Source organism: Protopterus annectens, chromosome 14.part0 (assembly GCF_019279795.1).
Source record: "Protopterus annectens isolate FY-2018-M chromosome 14.part0, PAN1.0, whole genome shotgun sequence".
Lineage (NCBI taxonomy): Eukaryota > Metazoa > Chordata > Ceratodontiformes > Protopteridae > Protopterus > Protopterus annectens.
Genome location: NC_056748.1, coordinates 287,142,919 through 287,169,129, shown reverse-complemented (window position 1 = coordinate 287,169,129; position 26,211 = coordinate 287,142,919). Strand labels below are relative to the sequence as shown.

The 26,211-nt window shown below is 44.7% G+C and overlaps 1 protein-coding gene across 2 annotated transcripts in view; it reads right to left on the bottom strand.

Moving 5' to 3' along the window:
* OAT (ornithine aminotransferase) overlaps positions 1–26,211 on the bottom strand; it is a 1,138,382-nt gene that overhangs the window by 139,288 nt on the left and 972,883 nt on the right. For both annotated transcript variants that reach the window (XM_044056006.1, XM_044056004.1), the window contains 2 exons: positions 25,848–25,975; positions 17,939–18,061 (listed from right to left, as the gene is read on the bottom strand). In XM_044056006.1, the coding sequence (XP_043911941.1) occupies positions 17,939–18,061; positions 25,848–25,975 (251 nt within the window). The remainder of the gene's footprint in view (positions 1–17,938; positions 18,062–25,847; positions 25,976–26,211) is intronic.

Genomic DNA, 26,211 nt, shown 5'->3' with positions numbered 1-26,211 from the left:
AACCCATGATTAGCTGATCTGTCAATTAAATGCAGTCGACAGATCAGATGTTGACTTACGAAAAATGACATATATGGAGGAACCACATACATTTTATGAGATTGTTCCAGATAAAGATGTGTGAACTGTTAAAAGCCGTTTTACACACTGATATAGTACATTGAGAAACTTGATAAGCAAAATATGTATCAAGACCTTATTTGGAAAAATATATTTAAACAGTCAGTAGAAATACATGAAAATATGCTCTAAACATTTTTAAAGGATAAGCCTGGCATGATGAATAGTACGTTAGAAAATATGTTAACTCTATGTAGTGCCCAATCCATCTGCCTGTAGCAAGTTCCCTTTTAAATATAACTGGCACTAAGCAAATTTCTTGTATAAATATATATCAAGAGCCACTCAACTTAAAATAAGGCCTGCATGTGGAGATGTTAAAAAGAAGTTATGTACTCACCATAGCGTTCCATGTTAGTAGTCCATCTCACCCTTCATTTTTACATATGGGTTCGGAGCCAATCCTCGGCTCCGACTCCGCCGATTTACCAGGTACAAGCTCAAAGACTTCTGGTTGGCTTGTGGCTAAGCAGGTATCCCATAGCGCACCAGTACAACCCCCAGATATTGCTTGCTGCACACTAGAAGAAAAAACCCATAACAGACAAACCAATACTAAAGGGTCTCCAACCAGAGATAACAAAATTATTATTATTATTATCTCCAGATCTTCCAGGATGGGGGCAGGAGGGCGGGTTGGTAAAAATGAAGGGTGAGATGGACTACCAACATGGAACGTTATGGTGAGTACATAACTTCTTTATGTTGTGTAGTCCAATCTCATCTTCATTTTTACATATGGGACAGCGTCCCTAGCGCCTTATTCTTGGGTGGCTCACTGGAAAATACTCCTAAGCACCGTGGAGCCAAATGATGCTCTACCCTGGAAGCTAAATCCAATATGTAATGTGTAATAAAAGTGCGAGGGTTAGCCCAAGTAGCTACTGCACAAATATTATCAAGTGGGACCCTGGCTTGAAAGGCTGCAGAGGTAGACAGCGACCTGGCAGAATGAGCCTTGATCCTACAGGGTAAAAGTATGCCCTCCGAACTGTAGATAAAGGCTATGCAACTGGAAATCCAGTTAGATAGTATAACTTTAGAAACTGGTAAGCCCAATCTGGTGTCAGAAAAGGAAATGAATAGTTGATCTGATTTTATAAATTCCTTGGCCTGCTGTAAATAAAAACGTAGTTGTTTATGAACGTCCAGCTGATAAAAACGGTATTCAGCTGCATTACAGTGATTAGGGAAGAATACTGGGAGTTCTATGGATTGATTTAAGGTAGCAGGGGAACAAACTTTGGGGACAAAGGAGGGATTAGTACGCAGTGACACCCTGTCTTTGTGAAAGATCAAATAAGGTGGCTTAATAGACAAGGCTTGTAGCTCCGAAACCAGTCTAGCTGATGTGATAACTACCAAAAACAAAGTCTTCCAAGACAAAAATTTCAATGAAGATGAGTGGGAAGGTTCAAACGGGGAAGATGTCAGTTTGGACAACACAAATTTTAAATCCCAAGAAGCTACAGGTTCTTGCAGTGGTGGTCTCAAAAGAGTGATTCCTTTCAAAAAGGTCTTGCACAGCTTATGAGACATTAAATTATCTGGAAACCCTAAATGAAAATGAAAAACTGCTGCCAATTGGACTCTGATAGTGGCAGCAGCAACTCCTTGTTGAAAAAGCTGAGAAAGAAATTCCAAAATCACAGGGATAGAATGCCCAAATAGAAAATATTTTCCATTTACTGCCATAAAGCCTCCTAGTTGAAGGTTTATGGGAGGACATAAGAATATGTGACACTGAGAATGATACATCATGAAGCCTGACTAGGGAAGGAACTTGAGCAGCCACGCTGTCAACTTGAGGGTGTGGATTGAGGGATGTAACGAACATGACATGTGAGTCAACAGATCTGGAGCTGGGTCCAGGATCCAAGGTTCGTCCAGGAGAAGAGGCTCGAGGAAGGGGAACCAGACCTGACGAGGCCAGTAAGGAGCAATGAGGATCAACTTACTTCCCAGCCAACTGGCTTTCTGAATCACTATGGAAATGAGAGGAAATGGTGAAAAAGCATACAGAAGTCCTATGGGCCAATCGTGAGCCAGAGAGTCTCTGGGTCTCTCCCCCGGAGGAGTTGAATGAGGGAAAAATAGCTGCTGCATTTGGTATTGACTGGGCTGGCAAAGAGGTTGCAGCAAGGCTGTCCCCATTTGCGAAAATCTGTTCCTCTGTTTCCTGTTTCAGAGACCACTTGTGAGGCAGTAGGACCGCCTGGCTGTGCTTGTCGGCTATCATGTTGGTCGTCCATGAAATGTGTGTTGCAACCAGAAAGCGCTGGGAAGAAATCGCCCATTCCCAAACTCGCATGGCCTTTCGACAGAGTAGGTAACATCTGGTACCGCCCTATTTGCTGATATACCAAACTACCGACATGCTGTCTGATTGTATCGCAATAGTTCTGAGAGGAAGAAGGTCTTGGAGTGCTTGCAATGCCCTCATCTCCAGGACACTGATATGCAGGTGAGCCTTGTGTTCTTGCCATGTGCCTTGGACAGTCCTGCCGAGATAATGCCCCCTTACCCGATCTGGGAGGCATCTGTGGTCACAGTGGCAACGGGTTGGGCAGGAACAAAGGGGGCGCCTGTGATCTACCAAAGAAGGTCCTTCTTGCATGAATCCATCAGCAGGATAGGATGACTCAGCGGGAAATATTGGAAGGACCATTGGGAAGACAGAAGCCACTGGAGAATTCTCATGTGCAACCTGGCTAATGGTACTAATAGAATGGTGGAAGTCATAGTCCCGAGGAGCTGAAGAACCCACTTCGCTTTGACCTTCCACAATGGGAGAAGATGTTGAATTTGAGAGATTAAGTTTTGTGCCCTGTCGGCGGGGAGATGAGCTGTCATGTTCACTGTGTCTACCTCTGCGCCTATAAAAATCACAGATTGAGAGGGCAATAATGCAGATTTTTCCCAATTTATGGAGATCCTTAACTGAGCACAAAGTTGAATAGTGGCGTCCCTGTTTTGGAGTAGTAGATGCCTGGTGGGGGGCGGTCAGAAGCCAGTCGTCCAAATACGGAAACACCTGGAATCCCTGACATCTCAGGTGAGCTGTCACTACTGCCATGCATTTGGTGAACACCCTGGGGGCTGTGGTGAGCCCAAAGGGCATAGCATGAAACTGATAATGACTGGCTCCCAGCTGGAAGCGTAGATGGCTCCTGGACGCCTTGTCCATTTTTATATGGTAGTAGGCATCTTGGAGATCTACAGAGCACATCCCCATAGTCTTTCCCTAACAATGGGAGTATTGACTGCAGAGTTACTATCTGAAACTTGTCCTTCTTCATGGATTCATTTAACCTGCTGAGGTCCAATACTGGCCTCCAATCTCTGGTTCGTTTTGGTACTAAAAAGAACCTGGAGTAAGTTCCGGATCCTATCTGGTCTGCTGGGATGGACTGGCTGACTCTTTTTAAAAGCAACTTGTTGATCTCCACAGTTGCCTGATCCCTGTGATTGGGTGGTACATCTGGGATCTTCTTGGGAACAAACGATGGAAGGGAAAAGGGTATGATATAGCCTCTGGTAACAACTCTTTGTACCCACTTGTCTTGAGTGATATTTAGCCAGCCTTCTGGATACAAAGAAATTTGACCCCTGACCGGCACCAGAGAAATGCAGTCGGGTCTCACATCAGGAGTGCTAATAAGGCCGTCCCTGAAAGGAATCACGGCCTTGCTGGTATTGCGGACCGCCCCTGCCTCTACGGCGACATCTCTCATTTCCTCCTCCTCCTCTGCCTCTGAAGGAGGGTTCACCCTATGTGTCTGGGAAGACCCTCTGGGACTTTTTGAACCACATTTTACAACCCCTTTGACCTTTGGGGTACGGTCGAGAGGGAACAGTAAAATGTACTCCCACAGCAGAAAGCGTCTTTCCTTCTTGCTCATACCGAGTGAGTGTATCCTTCACCTTAGAACCAAACAATGAAGAACCACCAAATAGGGTGTTGGTGAAAGTAGACTTGAACGGTTCCGCAAAATTACACAAGCGCATCCAGGAGTGACGCCTTAGGGCAACTCCTGAACCCGCTGCTCTACTCGCTCCATCAGCTGCATAGGAGATAAGCCGCATGGAGGAGTTAACTATAGAATTTAAGGTGGACAACTGAGCAGAGATCTTGTCAGGGACTCCCTCAGTACACGCACCTTGTATAGAATCTCCTAACTCCTTGAGGAGATCCCTCTGTAATCTCGTGAAGTGAATGAGATAGTTCAACGATCAAAGGGTAAATGCCACTGAACTAAAGATAAGCTTCCCAAATCTGTCCATCTGTCAAGAAGTCTCTGCCAGCTCCTCCTTTGTGGCCGTCGCCACCACCATGGCATCTACGGGAATGCCCTTAGAGAAAACCTCTTTGCCAGGAGGGGCAGACAGAAACTTATTAGGTCTCCTGGGGACTGGCTCCACTGCATCAGGAGTATCCCACACCTTTCGACTAACTAGATCCATCAGTTTGTCAAAAGGTGGAAACACCCAAGAGGCAGGAGGTTGAGACCTGAAAGCCTTCAGGTACACCGACACCTCATCAGAAGGGTTGACAGTGGGCCAGTCGCACCTCTGCTTAAGAATCTCCAAGATGTCCACGAAGGAGACATCATCAGAGGATGACTTGGGGGACCCTTCCGACTCCTCAAGGTCAGTGTCCGATGTCAAGAGCTCATCCTGGGAGTCAACATGCTTCCTCTTACATAGCCTCTTCCGAGGAGGCTCCTCGAAGGGACATTCCGGGGAAGCCTCGGAAGAGTGGGAGCCACCAGCCAATGGCTCCTGAGGGTCTCTGCTGTCTCCGAAGAGACTAGAGGTTGAGACCGAAGTGGGTGCTCTCAGGGGAAGAGTGCTAGTACCACTCGTAGGGGCTGGAGAATGAGACTCCATCTCAAACGCCGACCTCTCTGGCTCTGAAGACCTCCCCCGCTCCGAACAGACAAAGGTTGACATCAGAGCCAGAGCAGTCGGCTTCAAGACAAATGCAGGGTCCGAGCTCACCCTGGCCGATGCATCGAGAGGAAGGTTCGGAACTGAAAAAGATCGATTCCAACCCTCCCTGTCAGCGCCGACAGGAGAGCTTTGGCCCCTGGACACAATGGACGGCACTGAGCATGTTAGAGGTGAACCTGGCTCCAAAGCAGCGACAAAGGGAGCTAGAACCAATAGTACCTCCGGTGGCACCAAGCACTCTGGCTCCAAAGGGCCAAGATGGCTTGGAGGAGGAAAAGCAGACAAGGGCAAAGCTGGATGGGAGGGTGGCCTAATGGTTAAGGTGTTTGCCTTACAAATGCAAGGTACAGGGTTTGAGTCTCACAAGGGATAATTGGCTAGGCTTAAAATGGCTCGCAAGGGCAGTTAGCTTAGTACTAACCTATGAACCTATGAATCGAGTGGCTCTGGAGCCGACTGGGTCAGAGCCAACAATAATTTTGGTAAGACAGACTACTTCAGGAGTCTCAACACTACCCTCTCCACATCTTCTTCCGAAAGGCTCCTGGAAGATCTGGAAGACATAGTAGGGGATCTTGATCTAGAGGGCACTGGAGACTTCAGTAACACGAAAACTGGTAAGGAATCCACAGACCGGCTCTGAGTAGCAGATTCAATTGCTGATTCAATCGGTTCAGAGGTCGGATCCGAAACACTTGGAACCAACTCTGACAACACAATGGTGGTCTCCTTCGGCTCCGAAGGCAGTGGAGTTGAGGAGGCAGATTTTGACTGTTTAGTAGGTGGCTCCGAGACACCAGCTGGTGCCGGAGAAGGCCTTTTTGAAGACTTAGATTTGCCAGACTTGGAGGAAGCCGAAGAACTGGTTAGAACTTCCTCAAAAGATGGTTTTAGTAGACCCTTGAGTATAAGCTTGTTCTTTCTCTCCTGTAACACCCTAGGAGAGAAAGCATGGACGATTCCTGCAGGTGGATGGCCCCTAAACAGTAGACACAGCTACTGTGGCCATCCGTTAAAGACATCTTTTGGGAGCATTTCATGCACTTCTTAAAACCCGAAGGTTTGTGCTCCTTACTCTCTTTAGACATTACACACACACACACACACACACACACACACACACACACACACACACAAAAGGAAGAAGACAGAGGGGAGAGGACTAGGTCCTCTTAACTAAAACAGGCCTAGCCCTACAAAAGGAAGTACCACGAGGACTAGGTCCTCTAACTTCGGGCCTAGCCCGGTGGAACAGAAAGCTACGTCTTCTAATTTAAGCAGACCAGAAAACTCACACACACAGAAAACTGTATATAACTCTATGTGGTAACAATTTGAAGAAAATAACTAATGTACTAAGGGAGGAACTCCAACCCTTAGCAAATAAAGTACAGTTGTGTACACTTACCATAAATGTAGATGTTTGAGTGTATTCACTGTTGCAGTCATTACATTTGGGTTATCCTGCTAGCAGGTTGCCCTCAGTCGGCCTGAATTCCAAAGTCTTGGGTCCTGCGTCGGTTGCTGTCGCCTCTTCCTTGACATCAGGTCGTTAGGGGTATAAAAGATGCAGCCGACGCCATTTTCTTCAGTTTGTCTTGCCCCAGATGTCAGGTGCCCCCAAAAGGGTAGGCTTTAACTATGTAAGTAAAACATACATGCAGCAAAATAGGCATTACCTTCATCTATAAGCAAATACACCACCTAGGTTGTATAGATTAGAGAAGTAAAGATAAGTTCCAGCAAAAATAAAGGGGATGGCGGGTGGGTAACCTGGACTGCAACAGTGAATACACTCGAACATCTACATTTATGGTAAGTGTACACATCTGTACTATGTTCTTCATGTTTCACTGCTGCAGTCATTACATTTGGGTTGAGTCCCAAAGCTATGGTTGGGGGGCTGGAGCTAAACAGCATTAGGAGCGGCTACGAGACCCTGCAGAACTGTAGTGGCAAAGCCTGCCCTGGATTTAGAGTAAAGAGGCAGATTGTAATGTTTTGTAAAGGTATGCACTGAACTCCAAGTAGCAGCCTCTAAAATGTCTTTGGTTGGTACTCCCCTGAGAAAGGCTGCAGAAGTGGCTGCAGCTCTGGTTGAATGTGGCCTAATGCCCTTAGGCACTGGTTTGCCATGCTGTGAATAGCAGAAACGAATGCAGTGACCTATCCACTTTGAAATAGTCTGCTTGGAAATAGCCTTTCCTTGTGATGCTGCGGCATATGCCACTAGCAATTGTTCTGTCTTTCTGAAAATTAGAAGTTATGTACTCACCATAACGTTCCATCTGAGTAGGTAGCTTCATTTGTCTGCAACTTGTGGGGGTCTTGGATCCGATATCGGATCCGAGCTGGCAACTTGTTTCATAGCTAATGGATCCGAGCTCCTAGCTCCTCCCCTCACCCATAATCCCCTGCCAAACCTCCATGACCTCAGATCAAGTTTGCCCCTCAATATGTACCCAAAAAGGGTATTCCAACTTACATAGATCCGCTGAAGGCCAGGGGGAAGGAGGGGGGGGGTGGTTGAAGACAAATGAAGCTACCTACTCAGATGGAACATTATGGTGAGTACATAACTTCTAAATCTGATGTAGGAACTTCATTTGTCAGCAACCTGTGGGACAGAGTCCCCAGCTACCTGAATCTTGGGTGGCCATCATGGAAGGATATTGCGGAGCACCGCAGAGCCAAAGGATGCTCTCCCTCTAGAAATCACGTCATGTTTGTAGTGGTTAATAAAGGTATGAGATGAGGCCCAAGTGGCTGCCGAACAAATATCATCCAATGGAACTCTAGATTTGAAGGCCGCAGAAGTAGAGATGGAACGAGTGGAATGTGCGCGAACTCCTTCAGGTGCGGATCTCCCAGAAGCTTGGTACGCTAACAGGATACATTGTGAAATCCAGCGTGATAGAGATATTTTTGATATTGCTTTCCCCAAATTAAATTTGGCAAAGAAAATGAACAGCTGGTCGGATTGTCTGTGACCAGCTGCTCTACGAGTATAAAAACGTAGCTGCCTATGAACATCTAATGAGTGCAGCTTGTACTCTCCTTTATTCTGATATTTAGGAAAGAAAACCGGTAAATTTATGGATTGATTTATATTGGTTTCTGATGCTACTTTGGGAAGAAAAGAGGGATTGATCCTGAGGTACACTCTGTCCGGATGAAAGATCAAATAAGGAGGCTTCACAGAAAGAGCTTGAAGCTCCGAAACTCTTTTCACAGAAGTAATGGCTACAAGGAATGCTGTTTTCCAGGACAAGTATTTGAGATCTACTGAAGCAGCAGGTTCAAAAGGTGGAGCAGTCAGGGCTTGAAGAACTAGTGAAGGATCCCAAGGTGGTACGGCTTCTTTTATAGGGGGTCTAAGCAAAAAGGTGCCCTTGAGAAAGGTTTTACACAATTTGGCCGACATCAAGGGCCCTGTGTCATGTCCCACATGGTAATGGGAGATGGCAGCCAATTGCACTTTGACAGTTGAGCAACTAGCGCCTTCCTGAAAAAGTTCGGTTAGGAAGTCTAATATGGATGGAAGAGGAGCCGAAAAGGGATCTAGATTATGACGCTCCGCCCAGACGGAGAAACGTTTCCATTTACTGTGGTACACTTTCCTGGTGGAGGGCTTATGCACTGCCACAAGGATGGCTTTGACTGGTGAAGAGATACCGGGAGTCCTAACTAGGAGTGGAACTGGAGCAACCAAGCTGTCAGCTTCAGATTGTCCAGATTTGGGGTCGGTAAATCTGAGGGATGGGAGATTAGATCCGGACTGGGATCCAGAATCCAAGGGGGATTCACTAGGTGAGACCACAGGTAAGGGAACCAAATTTGCCGAGGCCAGAATGGGGCAATGAGGATCATCCTGCTCCCCAACCGCGAGGCTTTCTGTAAGAGTTGCAGCATCAGGGGTAGAGGAGGATAGGCATAAAGTAGACCGGGTGGCCAAGCATGCACCAGAGCGTCTCTTGGGGTTTCCCCTGGAGGGGAAATCAGAGCGAAGAAATTGCTGCATTTAGTGTATGAGGGAGAGGCAAAAAGATTGCAGCAGGGTTGCCCCCATATTGCGAATATCTGCTTCGCTACTAGTGGGTTGAGAGACCACTCGTACGGGGTAAGAAGGGTGCAGCTGAGTTTGTCCCCTAGGATGTTGGCCCGCCCCGGAATGTGCGTTGCAATCAGAAAGCAGTTGGTGGAAATCGCCCATTCCCACACTCTCATGGCTTCGCGGCATAGAGGGTAAGATCTGGTTCCCCCCTGTTTGTTGATGTACCAGACAACCGACATGCTGTTCGACTGAATTGCAATCGTTCCTACGGGGAGGAGATTCTGAAGTGCTTGCAACGCGTACAGCACCGCTCTCATCTCCAGAATGTTGATATGCAGGGAGGTTTCTGTATCGTTCCACGTGCCTTGGGCAGTCCTGCCTGAATAATGCCTCCCCCACCCAAGGCGGGAGGTGTCCGTGGTCACCGTGGCGAGAGGGGGAGAGGTGCAGAAGGGTCGGCCCGTATGGAGGTCCGGAGCATGGAGCCACCATAATAGAGCCCTCCTGCAAGCCTTGCTGATAGCAATGGGGTGATGGAGAGGAAAGGACAGAAAGGACCATTGTACTAGAAGGGTCCATTGCAGTACCCGCATGTTCAGACGGGCGCATGGAAGGAGCGTTATCGCTGCCGCCATGGAGCCCAGCGCCCTCAGAACCAATTCCATCGGTAGGGTCTCTGATTGGAGGATAGCCTGCACATGAAGTTGCAAATTCCGTAGTCATTCCGACGTCAGAAAGGCTCGGAGATCTCTGGTGTCTATTCTGGCTCCTATGAATTCTATGACTTGTGTCGGGGCCAGAAAGGATTTGTCTGCATTGATGGTGATGCCTAACTATGGTGCTAGGCGGAGAAAGAAATCTCTGGCTGAGCAAAGTAGATGCCTTGTTGGGGCGGTCAGGAGCCAGTCGTCCAGGTACGGAAAGACCTGTATTCCCTGGAGTCTCAGGTGGGCCGCAATCACTGCTAATACCTTGGTGAACACCCTGGGGGCTGTGGTGAGGCCAAAGGGAAGGACCCTGAACTGGTAGTGACTGGCTCCCAGCCGGAAGCGGAGGAACCTCCTGGATCGTCTGTCCATTAGAATGTGGTAGTACGCATCCTTGAGGTCTATAGAGCACATCCAATCATTCCCCTTAGAAGGGGGAGAATAGATTGAAGAGTGACCATTCGGAATTTTTCCTTGGTTACCGACAGGTTCAAAGGGGCAGGTCTAGAATTGGTCTCAAGTCCCCCGTCTTTTTTGGCACCAAAAAGAACCTGGAGTAGAACCCTAATCCGAGCTGGTCTTGGGGGACGAGCTGGATGGCTCTTTTTCTTAGTAGCTGCTGAATTTCTGCGGCTGCAGCCTCCCTCTGATCGGGTGGTACATCTGGGAGGTCCTTGAATTTGGGGACATGAAGTAATGGGATTTTGTACCCTCTGGATATAATTCGAAGCACCCAGCGGTCTGTCGTTATGGACTCCCATGCCGCTAGGTGCTCCGAGAAGCGTCCCCCGACTGCCTCCAGAGTGGAGCAGTCGGGCAACCCTTCAGGGCTGCTGTGTGGGACGGTCAGAGAAAAGTTCTCTGGACCCAAAGTTTCTCGGAGCCCCTCTGCCCCTGGGGCGGCGTCCTCCCTGTCCTCCTCTGCCATGGAAGGACTGGTTGTCCGGAGCGGGTTGGGAATGTTGCGATTTCCGGAACCACATCTTCTTCTGACCCTTTTGGTTCTTCGAAAAGGACCGCTGGGGAGCAGAGAAGTCGACTTCGACGGCAGACAAAGTCTTCCCGCCCTTTTCGCTCTGGACAAGTGTCTCGCGAACCGTTTTGCCAAACAGGGCAGAACCATCGAAAGGGGCGTTCGCAAAGAACGCTTTAAAGGGCTCCGCAAAGTCACAATGACTGAGCCAGGCCTGACGTCTCATGACTAGGTCCGCTCCGCTAGCTCTAGCGGCTCCCTCGGTGGCGTGGGACAATAGCCGCATAGAGGTATTTGAAATGGATCTTAGAGTGGCTATTCGGGTGGAGTACAATTGTTTGTCCTCTGCCGACATGGACTCAGGGGGGAATGCAGCGTATTCTTTGATAAGATCCCGCTGCATCTTGATGACATGTGCCATATAGTTCAGAGACCTTACCGAGAAGGTCGCTGAACTAAAAACTCGCTTCCCTAAGCGGTCCATCGAGCGGGACTCCTTGCTCGGTGGATGGACTGAGGGGCTCTCCTGAGCTAGTTCCCTCTTCGTGGTTGCCGCCGTCAACATGGCATCTACGGGGGGACCCTTGCTCCAGATGTGAACGGTCTGAGGGGGGGCTTAGTATCCTGTCCGGGCGTTTGTTACTGGCTCCACGGTGTCCAGATCCTTCCACGCCCTGGTGGTAATAAGGTCCACCAAGGGGTCGGCCTGAGGGGACACCCAAGAGGTAGATGGGCCTGCTTCGAATGCCTCCAGAAACACGGACTCGGAGGAAGACTTGGGGGCAGACCACCCACCTCTGATCCTCAGCATCTCCATAATGTCTCCAAAGGAGACATCCTCAGGGGGTGATCTTGGGGAGCCTTCCCCTTCATCCAAGTCCGTGTCATCAGTTAAGGACTCAGGGGAGTCCACGTGCCTCCTCTTGCACTTATGCTTGCGAGGCACTTCCTCGGGGGGGCTGTCCGAGGAGGTCTCGCCAGCAACATCCTGTTCCAATGGAACTACCTGGGACATTGAAGCAGGTTGTCCCTTAGGCCGGGTGATGGAAGCCTGACCCAGCAGAGAGGGAGTGCAGGGTGGAGCCGAGACAAGGGCCAGGGGTCCGAATGCTCTCGACATAGCCCTCTCCACTACATCGAAGGCCGAGGGGGAAACACTCTCTCTGGGCTCCGAGAGTCGGCTCCCACTCGGGTCCGATGAAGGGATCAGAACCGGCGCCAAGACCATCAGATCCGAAGGACCAGTGCGCTACGACCTGGACGGAGCCGAAGGCACACTGAATCCCTCGGATCCGAAGCTCGGGCCACGGCTCAGAGAGGTCGGATCCGACAGACTCAAGGGCAGGGTCGGATCCGAAGTACCAAGTACTGTCGGCGCCGACCCACCCCCGGCTCCGATGCTGCTTGGCTCCGAACGCTCCAAACCCGGGTAGCGGTTCGGAGAAGGAGCAATTGGAGTGAAAAATGGTGTTGAGCTCCCCCCCCCCGAAGGGGGGGGGGAGGCAAGAGCACTCCCATCTGCAGCTGGGCCTGGATGAATCTTCGCATCATCCGGTCCAAGTCTGCATCAGACATGCTGAATGTTGATCTCGAAGAGGCCACCGAGGCAGGCCTGGAATGCCGCCTCGATGACCTCGATGGAGATCGGGCCTCCTCCTCCTCGGGCCCTGGGGAGAAACAAGGAGATTGGAGCCGAGGAGGAGGAGACCTAGAAGCAGTGGAGGGAGAAGCCCGCTTAGCCGGTAGGGCCGAAGAGGAGGCCTCGGCCCGCCGCTTGTGGTGCTTCTCCCTCCATTTCTCCCTCCTAGCCTCCCTGTCCTCCGGCGCTTTAGTGGGAGTTTGAGTCCCAGCCGAAGGAATGGGGGCAGGAGTGGCAACAACCACAGCCTGTGGTAGTGCCACGGGAGCAGTGGAGGCCGGAGCCGAGTCCAGGGGTAAAAGTCCTGTCAGGACCAGCTTCGACAACCGGTCTTTCAGTGCCCTGGGGTTGAACGCTGCACAAATGGTACAGCCTGAGGTGAGGTGTTCAACCCCAAGGCACGACGCAGTGTGGCCATCAGCCGGGGAGAGCTTATGGCCACACTCGGTACATTTAGAAAAAATGGCTTTTGGGGCCTCAGCCATACTTTAAAGAAAAAAAGGAGTGCTAGACAAACACACAGGCCCCAAAAACACAACACACACACTCACTAACGACCAGCGAAGGGAGGGAAAAACTAAGTAAAAAATTTTAATATTACAGGGAACCTAACTCTTACACACTTTTTTAAATTAAGGTAGAGAAATTTGACAGAAAAAACAGAATTAACTGACGATTTTTTACTAGAGCTCAAGGAATCCAGCCATCCACAAGCACGGCAAACTAGATCTAGAGTCATGGAGGGTTGGCAGGGGATTATGGGTGAGGGGAGGAGCTAGGAGCTCGGATCCATTAGCTATGAAACAAGTTGCCGACTCGGATCCGATATCGGATCCAAGACCCCCACAGGTTGCTGACAAATGAAGTCCCTACTTCAGATCTTTAGTTTTGTCCAAGTAGAATCGAAGTTGTCTGTGTACGTCCAAAGAATGCAGAATTTTTTCCCCCTTGTTCTGTGGATTTGGATAAAAAGTTGGCAAATGAATAGTTTGGTTAAGGGCTACACTTGATACCACCTTAGGCATAAATGTAGGGTTTGTTCTCAGAGAGACCCTGTCTGGATAAAAAATGATAAAGGGTTCCACAGCCATGAGAGCCTGTAGCTCTGAAACTTGTCTTTCAGAAGTTATTGCTAGGAGCAGAGCTGTTTTCAAAGATAAGAACTTTATATCCACAGTAGCAGCTGGCTCAAAAGGAGGTACAGTATTTGCTTCCCACAAGAAATACAATTATTAACTTTTTCTGACATCGGTCTGGAGCAAGAAAAAAGTTTCCCCAACAGGGTACTTCGCTTTTAATGAAGACTTTGGATCTGAAACTCGAACATGAAAATCTCAGGAGTCGGCCAACCGGCACTTGCGAACTACTTTTGCTTCGGGCACCGCGCGGCAAGAAAGACTGAAGAAAATGGTGTTGGCTGCTTGTTTATACCCCTGATGACCTGACGTCAAGGAAGAGGCGACAGCAACTGACGCAGGACCCAAAACTTCGGAATTCAGGCCAACTGACGGCAACCTGCCAGCAGGATAACCCAAATGTAATGACTGCAACAGTGAAACACGAAGAACATCCAGCGGATCCCTGCCAAAAATACAATCTCCGATTAAGGAAACTAAGCTGACAATAACGGTCTAGAAAAAACAACAGAATAACAAGAGCCCCTGTTAACTAGCAGTGGAGAACTGCGACAAACTACCTGATAAGGAAAAAAGCGCAACAGCGCCTGCAAAGAACTCTAAACTGGCACACAGGATACCAGACTAACAACAAGTTTAAGCTAAGAATGCACCAAAAAGGGCAAACAACACTACTGCCTAGGATAATAGCACCTTACAACACAGTAATAACTGTAATACAAAATTGAAATACAAAAATTTTGACACTTAGCCAGAGCCAAGAGAAGCACAACCGAACTCGTCGATGCAGCAAACAAGCAAAAAACACACAACCCTGGCGCCCAAGAGAAGTAAGTCCAAAGAACGGTAAATCCGTAACACTGTGAGTGAGCTGTAAAGGCTGACAACTTTTCAAAAAGATTACGAACTGTTACTGAAGACCAATGGTAATGTCCAAGTAAGAAAAGCGCAAAAAGTCCCTTTAACGCAAAATTTATTGTTTACACAAGTTAAGCGTTTTCGCTGAAGCCACAGCTCCAGCTTCCTCAGAAGTACAGCAGATTACAATCAAACACAACTTTTAAAGTGCTAAGCGCGGGCTTTTTTGCTAGTAAGATTTAAAGGCATATTAGCCCTCCCTTAAAATGTACTAAACATTTCAACACTAAATGCGGTGTTTCAGATGAGAACCAGTAACCATAACTAACCAACCTCATTTTTTCTTAATAAAAATTTTTTTTATATAAAAATTTTAATGTGTATATTGTCAGTCCAACTTCCACTTAATATTAAAAACAACCTAGAACAATAGTTCATATTTACTTAAAAAATATTGTAGACTAATCAAGTTTCTACCTAAAACAACAAACAGCGTAAATGCAAGTAAAAAGAATTGAAATCATGTAAAAATACCATTTACTTAACAATATTATGCAATGTAGTAACCACTGCTTTTGTGTATTACCCCCCAACTTAACCATCAAACATTTTGGTGAGTAGAGTATCCTTTAAAAATACATACGAATGTTTAAGCATATTATATGCTTAAACATTCGTATGTATTTTTAAAGGATACTCTACTCACCAAAATGTTTGATGGTTAAGTTGGGGGGTAATACACAAAAGCAGTGGTTACTACATTGCATAATATTGTTAAGTAAATGGTATTTTTACAGGATTTCAATTCTTTACTGCATTTACGTTTGTTGTTTTAGGTAGAAACTTGATTAGTCTACAATATTTTTTAAGTAAATATGAACTATTGTTCTAGGTTGTTTTTAATATTAAGTGGAAGTTGGACTGACAATATACACATTAAAATTTTTATATAAAAAAAATTTTTATTAAGAAAAAATGAGGTTGGTTAGTTATGGTTACTGGTTCTCATCTGAAACACCGCATTTAGTGTTGAAATGTTTAGTACATTTTAAGGGAGGGCTAATATGCCTTTAAATCTTACTAGCAAAAAAGCCCGCGCTTAGCACTTTAAAAGTTGTGTTTGATTGTAATCTGCTGTACTTCTGAGGAAGCTGGAGCTGTGGCTTCAGCGAAAACGCTTAACTTGTGTAAACAATAAATTTTGCGTTAAAGGGACTTTTTGCGCTTTTCTTACTTGGACATTACCATTGGTCTTCAGTAACAGTTCGTAATCTTTTTGAAAAGTTGTCAGCCTTTACAGCTCACTCACAGTGTTACGGATTTACCGTTCTTTGGACTTACTTCTCTTGGGCGCCAGGGTTGTGTGTTTTTTGCTGGTTTATTACTGTTTGTCTTTGCATTGATGCAGCAAACAAGATCTGGGGTTTGTACTGGTGCACTATGGGATAACCTGCTTAGCCACGAGCCAACCAGAAGTCTTTGAGCTTGTAAATCGTCCAAACCCTTATGTAAAAATGAAGGTGAGATTGGACTACACAACATATTCTGTTTCTGCATTCATTTATGTTCATCTGGAAGATCCTCCAATGGGTAAAAGTGCATTCTACTTACCTAAGGGCTGCGCCATCTTGCATACTCCATTTCATTACAGGAGTACTATATATTCCAGTCATGATTATGTTGTGCTTACAAAGGTCTGACAAAATACTGTGTGTGTACTCCAAGACACAGATTAATAACCAAGATATACACCCTTCTTTTTCTTTCGGCTGTTCCCATTAGGGGTCGCCACGGCGGATCATCTGTTTCCATTTCTTCCTGTCCTCTGCATCTTGCTCTGTCATACCAACCACCTGCATGTCCTCTCTCACCACATCCATAAACCTTATCTTAGGCCTTCCTCTTTTCCTCTTACCTGGCAGCTTCATCCTTAGCATCCTTTTCCCAATATACCCAGCATCCCTCCTTAGCACAGTCCAAACCAACACAATCTCGCCTCTCTGGCTTTGTCTCCAAACCGTCCAATCTGGGCTGACCCTCTAATATACTTATTCCTAATACTGTCTACCCTCGTCACACCCAGTGCAAATCTTAACATCTTTAACTCTGCCACATCCAGCTCTGACTCCTGCCTTTTTGTCAATGCCACTGTCTCCAACCCATATAACATAGTTGGTCTCACTACCCTCTTGTAGACCTTCCCTTTCACTCTTACTGGTATACGTCTGTCACAAATCACTCCTGACACTCTTCTCCACCCTGCCTGTACTCTTTTCTTCACCTCAGGAAGGTCATCCGGTGTAAAACATTTGCCAAATGAGATATGCAGAAAACTAAGATATACACCCTATTGCCTGTAAAGATAGGCCATCCATTTTTTAATTATTTATTCTGTTATAAAAGGAGTCATTCTGTCATTTAAATATTAAAAATGCACTTTACATTGTGATGCTCAGTATGAATTTTACTAGGATGTTGTTGTTTCAGCTATTCTATCTAATGGGGATAAGGTCTATCCTTAGGATGCACCAAAAATAACCAAGGAAAACTGGTTTCCGAAATGTTTAGTTACAACTCATGAATAAATATAACATTTTTAAGAACATGTGCAGATAAATAAAAACATACTCTATGTTTTTATAAAAATGGCCTTTTTTGGCAGTTCAGTAGGGTCCATCCCAGAGATGGACGAGATATTTATCCCTTTCTCTGTCTCTCTCTGAAACTGAAACTCCATTTTAAAAGAAACAAAGTATTTGTTTCTGCTTTGATAACTATTTTTTTAGTTTTCGTTTTCTTTCTTTCAACATGTGTTACTAAGAGAGTGCTGAATTGAATGTAGAAATAACTAACAATGCACACACACACACACACACACACACACACACACACACACACACACACACACACACAGCTAAATATGGAAACAAAACATCAAAAACAATGCTGCAAAGAGGCAGATGGAACCCAAGTGAAATAATGAATGGCTTCAGGACTTTGTTCTTATACAGGATGACCTACCATGAAGGTAGCATAAAATAGGTTATGTTTACATTGCCAATGAAGGTTATTTACTATGCAAGACACAACCATGTTTGGATCATCCCGCCAAAGAGCCTGGTAGATAAAGCACAATCATGATATGGAAAGTCAACCGCTGGCTGCTTTTAGCATTTTTTTCTTCAGCTAGCATCTGATACTGATAATGAAAAGAACTTGCTTCAGCAAAATATTTATGAAAGTGTTATGCTTTCCACAACAGAAAATAAAATTAATAGATATGTAAATATAAAAAGAACACCTTGCTGTGGTACAAAAATACTTACTGATGGCTTCCAAACCCCCCACCACATAACATAATAATGAGTCTGTGCTGTATATATAACAATGGTGAATTTAACAAATGCAAAAAGCAGTATGGTAAAAAGTTAGCTTTTACAGAGCTGTAATATAAGACTGAAAAACATTTTGCTAATTCATGTTAGCAAAAATACTTACATTGTGTTGTGTACAAATATCCCTCACTCCTTGCAAGTAACCATCATCTGGAACAATCACACCAGCTTCACCTTGAATTGGTTCAACCATAAAAGCTGCTACATTTGGATCCTGCACGGCACGCTGTTTAACAGAAAAAAAAGTTAATTCTTACATACCTGTATTAACAAATTTGTGCACATGCTGTACAAAAGAACATAAATAAATGCAGTTAGAGATGAACACTATGTATCAACAGATCTCCAAAAGAGCATCAGTCAAGTCATATAGAAAGGCCCCACCACCTGGAGGCAGCTTTCCTACAGCAAAGTCTTCAGCAGTTGCTAGATAAAGTCTGTACTTCCAATAGCACTGTGTCGTCACAGACGATGGTAACACCAACTACAGTAGTCTCCTTAACTCCTCAATGGTTTCTTACACAAGGCTTACACTGACTACTGTTGTATGAAAACAAACAAAACATGAGGACAGTGAAAATTATGTACACACCATAATGACAGATCATAAGAGTAAGAGCCTCCCCATAACAGCAAGAATAAGTATGCAGGCATAAGAAACACTTGGCAGATTAAACTTTCTCAGTCTGCCATGAATCCTTCTCTTTTTCCATAATATACAGCAGTACAGATCTTTCCAGATGTTTGAAAGATGCATAAAATGCCCCAAAGAACATAAGGAGTGAAAGAGGAATATAAAAACCAGCTATGCACTGGAAGGTGGGTGGTTGTGTTATAGATGATGGACCTGACCTTACAGATCGATTTTTATGTATGTAGCTTTCATTATCTAATAAGAGGAAGGTTACCCTCCGTAACAGCAGGCAGTGTCTCAAGCAAAATGTCTGTGGTAGACTTGCTTATGGGAACATCTCCGGATAACAGTGATTTAGAGCTGACTCTTACACTGACCTAATGAACAATCACAGCCAACTATGCAGATTACCAGGGAAAGGGTGGAGAAGGAAACTGATCGCAAGACCTTTCTCGTGTATCACATACACAAGCATATACACACCAACAGATAATTTAGAAGTCACTGATCTACCTACCACGTCTTTAGAATGTGAAAGAAAAAAAAGAGAGCACCTAGGGAAAACCCACATAAACACAGGGAATACATGCAAACTCTGCACAGAAGGCACCCCAGCCAAAAACTAAACCAGAGAGCATCCAGTGTATTGTGTCCTGACTAAGTGTCAAGAGTAAGCCAAGTTGCTGCTGTAAATATCTCATCTAGAGCTCTATTCTCAAAAATTGTTACAGGTACAGCAAATGTTTTAATGGAATGTGCCTTCGGTACTGTAGAGAGATGCTAGTTTTGTTTATTATGATAAAACTGCATGTATTCAAACCAAATGGTTAAGGTAACCTCAGATATATTCTTTCCAAGATTCTGCTGTGATAAGGATGCAAATAAATGTCTGCCTTTACGGTCTCCCTTTGTTATCTCACAACAAAACGTTTAGCTGATAGTGCACAACTACTTAATGGAGAAGATACTGTCCTTGGTTAGACTAAGGGGGAAATGGAGAAATGAATGGACTGGTTAAAGGTTACTCTCCATGGCTCCTTCGGTCATCACAGAAATAGTTGTTTAATCAGTAGTCCTATCTTTATAAAATACTAGGTATAAGGGATGAACACAAATAGCACACATACCAGAAATTCTTCTAGCAGATCTAACCACCAGTAGGAACAATGCTCTCCAAGACAGGTATTTCAATTTAGCTAAAGTTACAGGCTCAGATGGTGGTAATATCAGGTTCTGGAGCATAGTCTCTCACACTGAAGGTCTAAGAAGGAAAATGTCCTTTAGAAAACCTTTGCATACTTTTAATTATATCAGTGAAAAAGACTGTCACTCAGCATGGAAACTAGAGATAATTGCAAGATGTACCTTAACAAAGGAACCACGGCCTTGTTGGTATTGCGGACCACCCCTGCATCTAGGACGACGTCTACCATTTCCTCCTCCTCTGCCTCTGAAGGAGGATTCACTCTGTGTGTCTGGAAAGGCCCTCTGGGACTTTTTGAACCACATCTTACCTCCCCTTTGACCTTTGGGGTATGGTCGAGAGGGGACGGTATAACGGACTCCCACTGCAGAGACAGTCTTTCCTTCCTATTCACACTGAGTGAGTGTTTCTTTCACCTTGGAACCAAACAAGGAGGAAACATCAAATGGGGCTTCGGTGAAGGTGGACTTAAAAGGCTTCGCAAAATTACACAAGCGCATCCAGGAGTGGCACCTAAGGGCAACTCCTGAACCCGCTGCTCTGCTCGCTCCATCACCCGCATGAGAGATAAGCTGCATGGAGGAGTTAACTACCGAATTTAGGGTGGACAACTGAGCAGAGATCCTATCCGTGACTCCCTCAGGACAAGCACCCTGTATGGAATCTCCTAACTCCTTGAGGAGATCCCTCAGCAATCTCATGAAATGGGTAAGATAGTTCAGGGATCGAAGTGTAAAAGCCGCTGAACTAAATACACGCTTCCCAAATCTGTCCATCTGTCAAGACTCCTTGTTTGGCGGATGAACAGAGGAAGAAGTCTTCGCCAACTCCTTCGTGGCTACCACCACCACCATAGCATCTACGGAAACGCCCTTAGACAAGAATTCTTTTCCAGGAGGGGAAGACAGGAACTTATTTGGTCTTCTAGGAACTGGCTCCACGGCATCGGGAGTATCCCACACCTTCCGACTAACCAGACCATTAGCTCGTCGAAAGGTGGAGACACCCAAGAGGCAGAGGGTTAAGACTCGAAAGCCTTCAGGTACACCGACTCCTCATCAAAAGGGTTGACAGTGGACCAGTCGCACCTCTGTTTAACGATCTCTAGAATGTCCACAAAGAAGACATCATCAGAGGATGACTTAGGCAACCCCTCCGACTCATCGAGGTCAGTGTCCGATGTCAGAGACTCAATCTGGGAGTCAATATGCTTCCTCTTGCATACTCTCTTCCGAGGGGGGCTCCTCAAAAGGACCTTATGGGGAGTCCCCGGAAGAGTGGGGGCCACCAGCCGGTGGATCCTGAGGTTGTGGGTCTCTGCTGTCTCCGGAGAGAGTAGGTACTGAGACCGAAGTAGGAGCCCTGGGGGGAAGATTGCTTGTACCACTGGCAGGGGCTGTAGATTGTGACAGCACACTCCTCATCACCTCAAAAACAGACCTTTCTGGCTCCGAAGACCATCCCCGCTCTGAAGAGACAAAGGACTGTGCCGGAGCCCAAGCCATCAGCTCCGAGATAGATGCAGGGTCCAAGCTCACCCCGACGGAAGCACCGAGAGGAATGCTTGGAACCGATGAAGATAGATTCAAACCCTCCACCTCGGCACCGAAAGAAGAGCTTCGGTCCCTGGACACGACGGTCAGAGTAGAGCGTGTCGGAGACAAACTCTGCTCCAATGCAACCGCAAGGGGAGCCGGAACCGAGGCGGTTCCTCCGTTGGTAACAAGCACTCCGGCTACCAAAAACCAACATGGCTTGGAGGAGGAATCACGGATGATGACAAGACTGGTTCGAGTGGCTCCGGAGCCGATTGGGTCGGAGCCAACAAAAATTTAGGCAGGGCAGACGACTTCAGGAGTCTCAGTACTACCCTCTCCACATCTTCTTCCGAAAGACTCCTGGAAGATCTAGAAGATAAGGTTGGGGATCTTGACCTAGCAGGCAGTGAAGATTTGACCAGCAAGGAGACCAGCAGGGACTCTACAGACCGGCTCCGAGAAGCAGAGTCAACTATTTGCAAGGCTTCAGCAGTTGGCACCGAAGCACATGTGAAAGACTCTGAAACCACGGTGCTCTCCTTCAGCTCCAAAGACTGAGGAGTTGAGGCAGAATTTGTTAATTTGGCATGTGGCTCCGAAACACCAGCCGGTGCCGGAGAAGGCCTTTGTGAACCTTTTGATTTTGAGTCAGATCTTGACTTCAAAGACTTAAACAAAGAAGCCGAAGAACCAGAAAAAGCTTCCTCGAAGGTTGGCTTCAAAAGACCCCTGAGTATCAGTTTGTTCTTTCTCTCCTGCAACACTCTAGGAGAGAAAGCATGACAGAACAAATACGATTCTTGCAAATGGATGGCTTCCAAACAGTAGACACAGCTACTGTGGCCATCCGTCAAAGACATTTTCTGGGAGCACTTCATACATTTTTTAAACCCAGAGGGTTTGTGCTCCTTGCTATCCTTAGACATTGCAACACACAAGCAACCAGAGCAGAAAGAAAAAGAGAATGACTGACGACTAGGTCCTCTAACTAAAACGGGTCTACCCCTGCAGAAGAATTACACGAGGACTAGGTCCTCTAAGTTAAACGGGCCTAGCCTGGTGTAATAAAAAAAAAAAAGTCTTTCACTAAACAACAGACAGATTCAGTCAAACAGGAAAACATTTCAAATAAAAATACAGTGGAGTAGCAACATGAGGACTAGATCCTCTAAGTTAAATGGGCCCCTAGCCCTGTGCAGAACTGGGTCTTCTAATTCAAACAGACCAAGAATACCACAACACACACACACACACACACACACACACACACACACACACACACACACACACACACACACACACACACGCTCAAAGGGTAGGAGTAAAATTCGAAACTGTAAAGTAATTAAGACTTTAGCGGGTCCCCGCTAAAGACCACCAGTCAACAATAATCGCTTGACAGAAAAATAATCAATAGGAGACCCTATTGATTAAGAACGGCAAAATCGCCAAACTAGCTATCTAGACAATAATCGCAACTGCGCCTAACTACTGATACACAGGAGACTACTAATACCACAAGGCAATTAAGGTAAACCCTATCTGTATATTTTCCAGTAAATAACAGGAAAAGGCGAAACCGTCAAAACTAACGATTTAGGCAAAACACAACTGCGCCTAACTACTGGTACACAGGATACTAATAATACAGTCACACAAAACCACAAGACAATAAAGATAAAGCCCTATATATGTAGATATTCAGTAAATATGAAAAAACTCACTAGATAATGAAAAATGCAAAAACTTAGCCAGAGCCAAGAGAAGCACATCCGAACTCGTCAACGTGGCAAATGAGATCTGGAGACTGCACTGGTGCACCATGGGATACCTGCTTAGCCACAAGCCAACCAGAAGTCTTGGAGCTTGAAAATCGTCCAAGCCCATATTTAAAAAAGAAGGTGAGAATGGGCTACCTAACATCAAAAGTTACAATCATGGAAACTTTGAAGAGAAATCATCCAATCCACTGGTAATTTTGTCCATCAAAGAATACTGACTGCAGCTGATCACCCAAAACATGGCCAAGTGGGACTTCACAAGGTTCACTGTACATTCTGATTACAGATTCATAGGAGGCAGTCAAAGCCTGAACTGATGAAGCAGAAACCACTCATCCAGATATGTGAAAATCGTGGTTCCCTGCAGCCTATGGTAAGCTGTTACTACATACAGCATTTTGAAGACCATGAGTAATGAAGACAGACCAAATGGTAGCATCCAGAACTGGTAATTACTGGCTCCTACCTGGAAGGCTGAGTACTTCCTTGATGCTTTTGTATAATAGAAGTTCTGAAAGTCCTAAGATCACATCTACTCTCCTGAGAGATAAGGAAGGATTGACTGCACTGTTTACTATACAAAATATCTCTCTTTTTAGGAGGAGGCTCATCACCTCCTTCCTTTTAGAACAACTTTATTATAGTTTTATAGCATTAAACAGTTCATGCTTGGGCAGTCCAGTCTTACTATAAGTTGTGTAAGAACTGATATACTGGATGATACTCAAATTAACTGGAAACAAACTGAAAGTACAGAATGTCTTTATCATTTAATTATCCAAACTTATGTTATCAGGTGCCAGTCTCTACTTTATGAGCCAAGTCTTTTTGTACTCTTCAGAATGAATTCTGCACATGCTGTAATTTGGTTAAGAATGCTTTATTAGATGTTCACAATATCCGAATGTTGTCTCCAACAACAGTGCTGATGAACAATAACAGTTTGTAGAAATTCGGGAATGTTGGATAACAATAACAGTGCTGATAAATATATCCAAAGTTTCTGCACATATATTCTGATTAATGATGGATATCTGACCAAACTTTGGCACTAAGGCTGAAGTGTCTGTACTGAAAAGACATTTTGCATATTAGTCCAAACAAATAAGTTAAATTACTCAACTGACAGTGTTTGATGTATTTCCTAATAATATCAAAATACTGTAATGTTTTACCTGCCTCTTTAGCCTTGGTTTTCAAGCCTTGTCTTGCATGTGTCCCACAGTGCCTAACTGTTTATTCTTTATCTAGCATTTCATTGCAAATAAATACATCTTTCCCTTGACAAAGGAACATTCTGTAACTTTCCCTGGGAACTGTTATTTCCACGCATCTCAGGCTTAGCCAGCAAGATTATCTCTTCCTTTCTACTTAACTGTCTTTCCCTGAAAATGAATGCATACAAGAAAAACGAAGTCGGACTCCATATTTTCAGGGGTATTATACTACCTTAACATACTATAGTGAACTCAATAAGAATAAAGTGAAAATCCTCAGTCTAACAACTTGCAAATTAAAAAAGAATAAACAAGGACTAGTGCAATCCAGTTTTACTATAACTTGCGATTTAAATAAGGAAATCATAATGACATTATCCCCCTAGCCCATATATTGTGTCAGCAAAGGCAGCACCCCCCACATGCAAACACATACACATTTAGACATATACATACACAGTTGTGTGTGTGTATTATATATATATATTTGTATATATATATATATATATATATATATATATATATATATATATATATATACACACACACACACACACACACACACACACACACACAGATTAGGCATTCCCTATGCAAGCCCCTGTAGTGTCACCATCCAGACAGACACAAACAGGTATTCATATTTTTATTCAGCCTCATTAGTGTGCCTACAGACAATCACAAATAAGTCAACACCTATATCGATATCTTCTACACCCACAGTTCCGCTGAACTTACCTGTACTCCCATAAGAGTTAATGGATTGCAGCGTTAGCATGTGTATTTGCTCATGAGACCACTCTTTATCGTATGATCTCGGGAACGACAAAAAAATAGAACGAAAGCAGTCACTGAAGCAGGAACCTTCCATGATAAGGCTTTTGCATCACAGTAAAACTTTGTGAATACCAGGAAGTGATTTTTTAACACTCTGTAATATCCTCATTCAGCAGCGCCATCTCTATACCCACTTCATTATATATTGATGATGAAGACTTCTTGCAATATAATGTGCAGAGACAATGACGTACATAAAAACTTCAGTAAAGTCAAACTGAAGAAAATGAAAATCAAAACTCAAAGACTGATTCCATAGCTTTATCTGCTTTCATCTTTTAAATAGAAGTCACATATCTCTCCAATAAACATGGGGAAAGGGCATTGTAGAGAAATATAACAATGACAAACAGTTAATTTGCCTTTTCTTTTTTCTTGAACCTTTGTATTGTCATTGATACCAGTATCTACTTTATGAACTCTATCATAGTACATACACGTGTGTGTTTCAACAATCAAAACATCTACTTCTTTTTCCTTCTTCATTCTATTAATCCTGTTAGTTTTGCTTCGAAATTTTAATTAAAAAAAAACTTTGATAATACCCGCATTAAAATGTTGGATTCAATATATCTATGCATTTATTTATGTCATTATTTATTAATCAACCCAAACTCCATGGAGCAAAATGACAATAATATACAGACACAGGATAAAAGGTGAAATGCAATTAACATTCACAAACTACAGAACTCGTCCTTCTTATACCATTCTGCATGAATTTATTATGGTTTATTAATACCTTATCTTTCATTTAAGTTTCCACGACTAACAGTTATGAACACAGTGTACTAACTATACCTCTAAGGCTGGTAAGTCATTGTATGGAATGATCTCAAATCCAGGCATGAAAGGTCCAAAGCCTTCATAACTGCTTGGGTCTGTAGAGCTGGAAACAGCTGCCAAAGTTCTCCCCCAAAAATTACCATCTGTTAAAGGACAAACAATATATTAATAAATTGAAAAATCAACCATTCTATCATTTTTTGCAAAATTTCCATTACATTTTTGCTATGCAAATTATAACTTTCACTTAATCAGTTCCTTAAAAAGCCCATTTTCAACAATTAAGTTTCATACTGAAACAGATGTAATTCAATGGTTAAACAACAAGTCAATAGAGCTAGATTCATACTGCGATCTAAATTAAGTCAAATCTAACCTC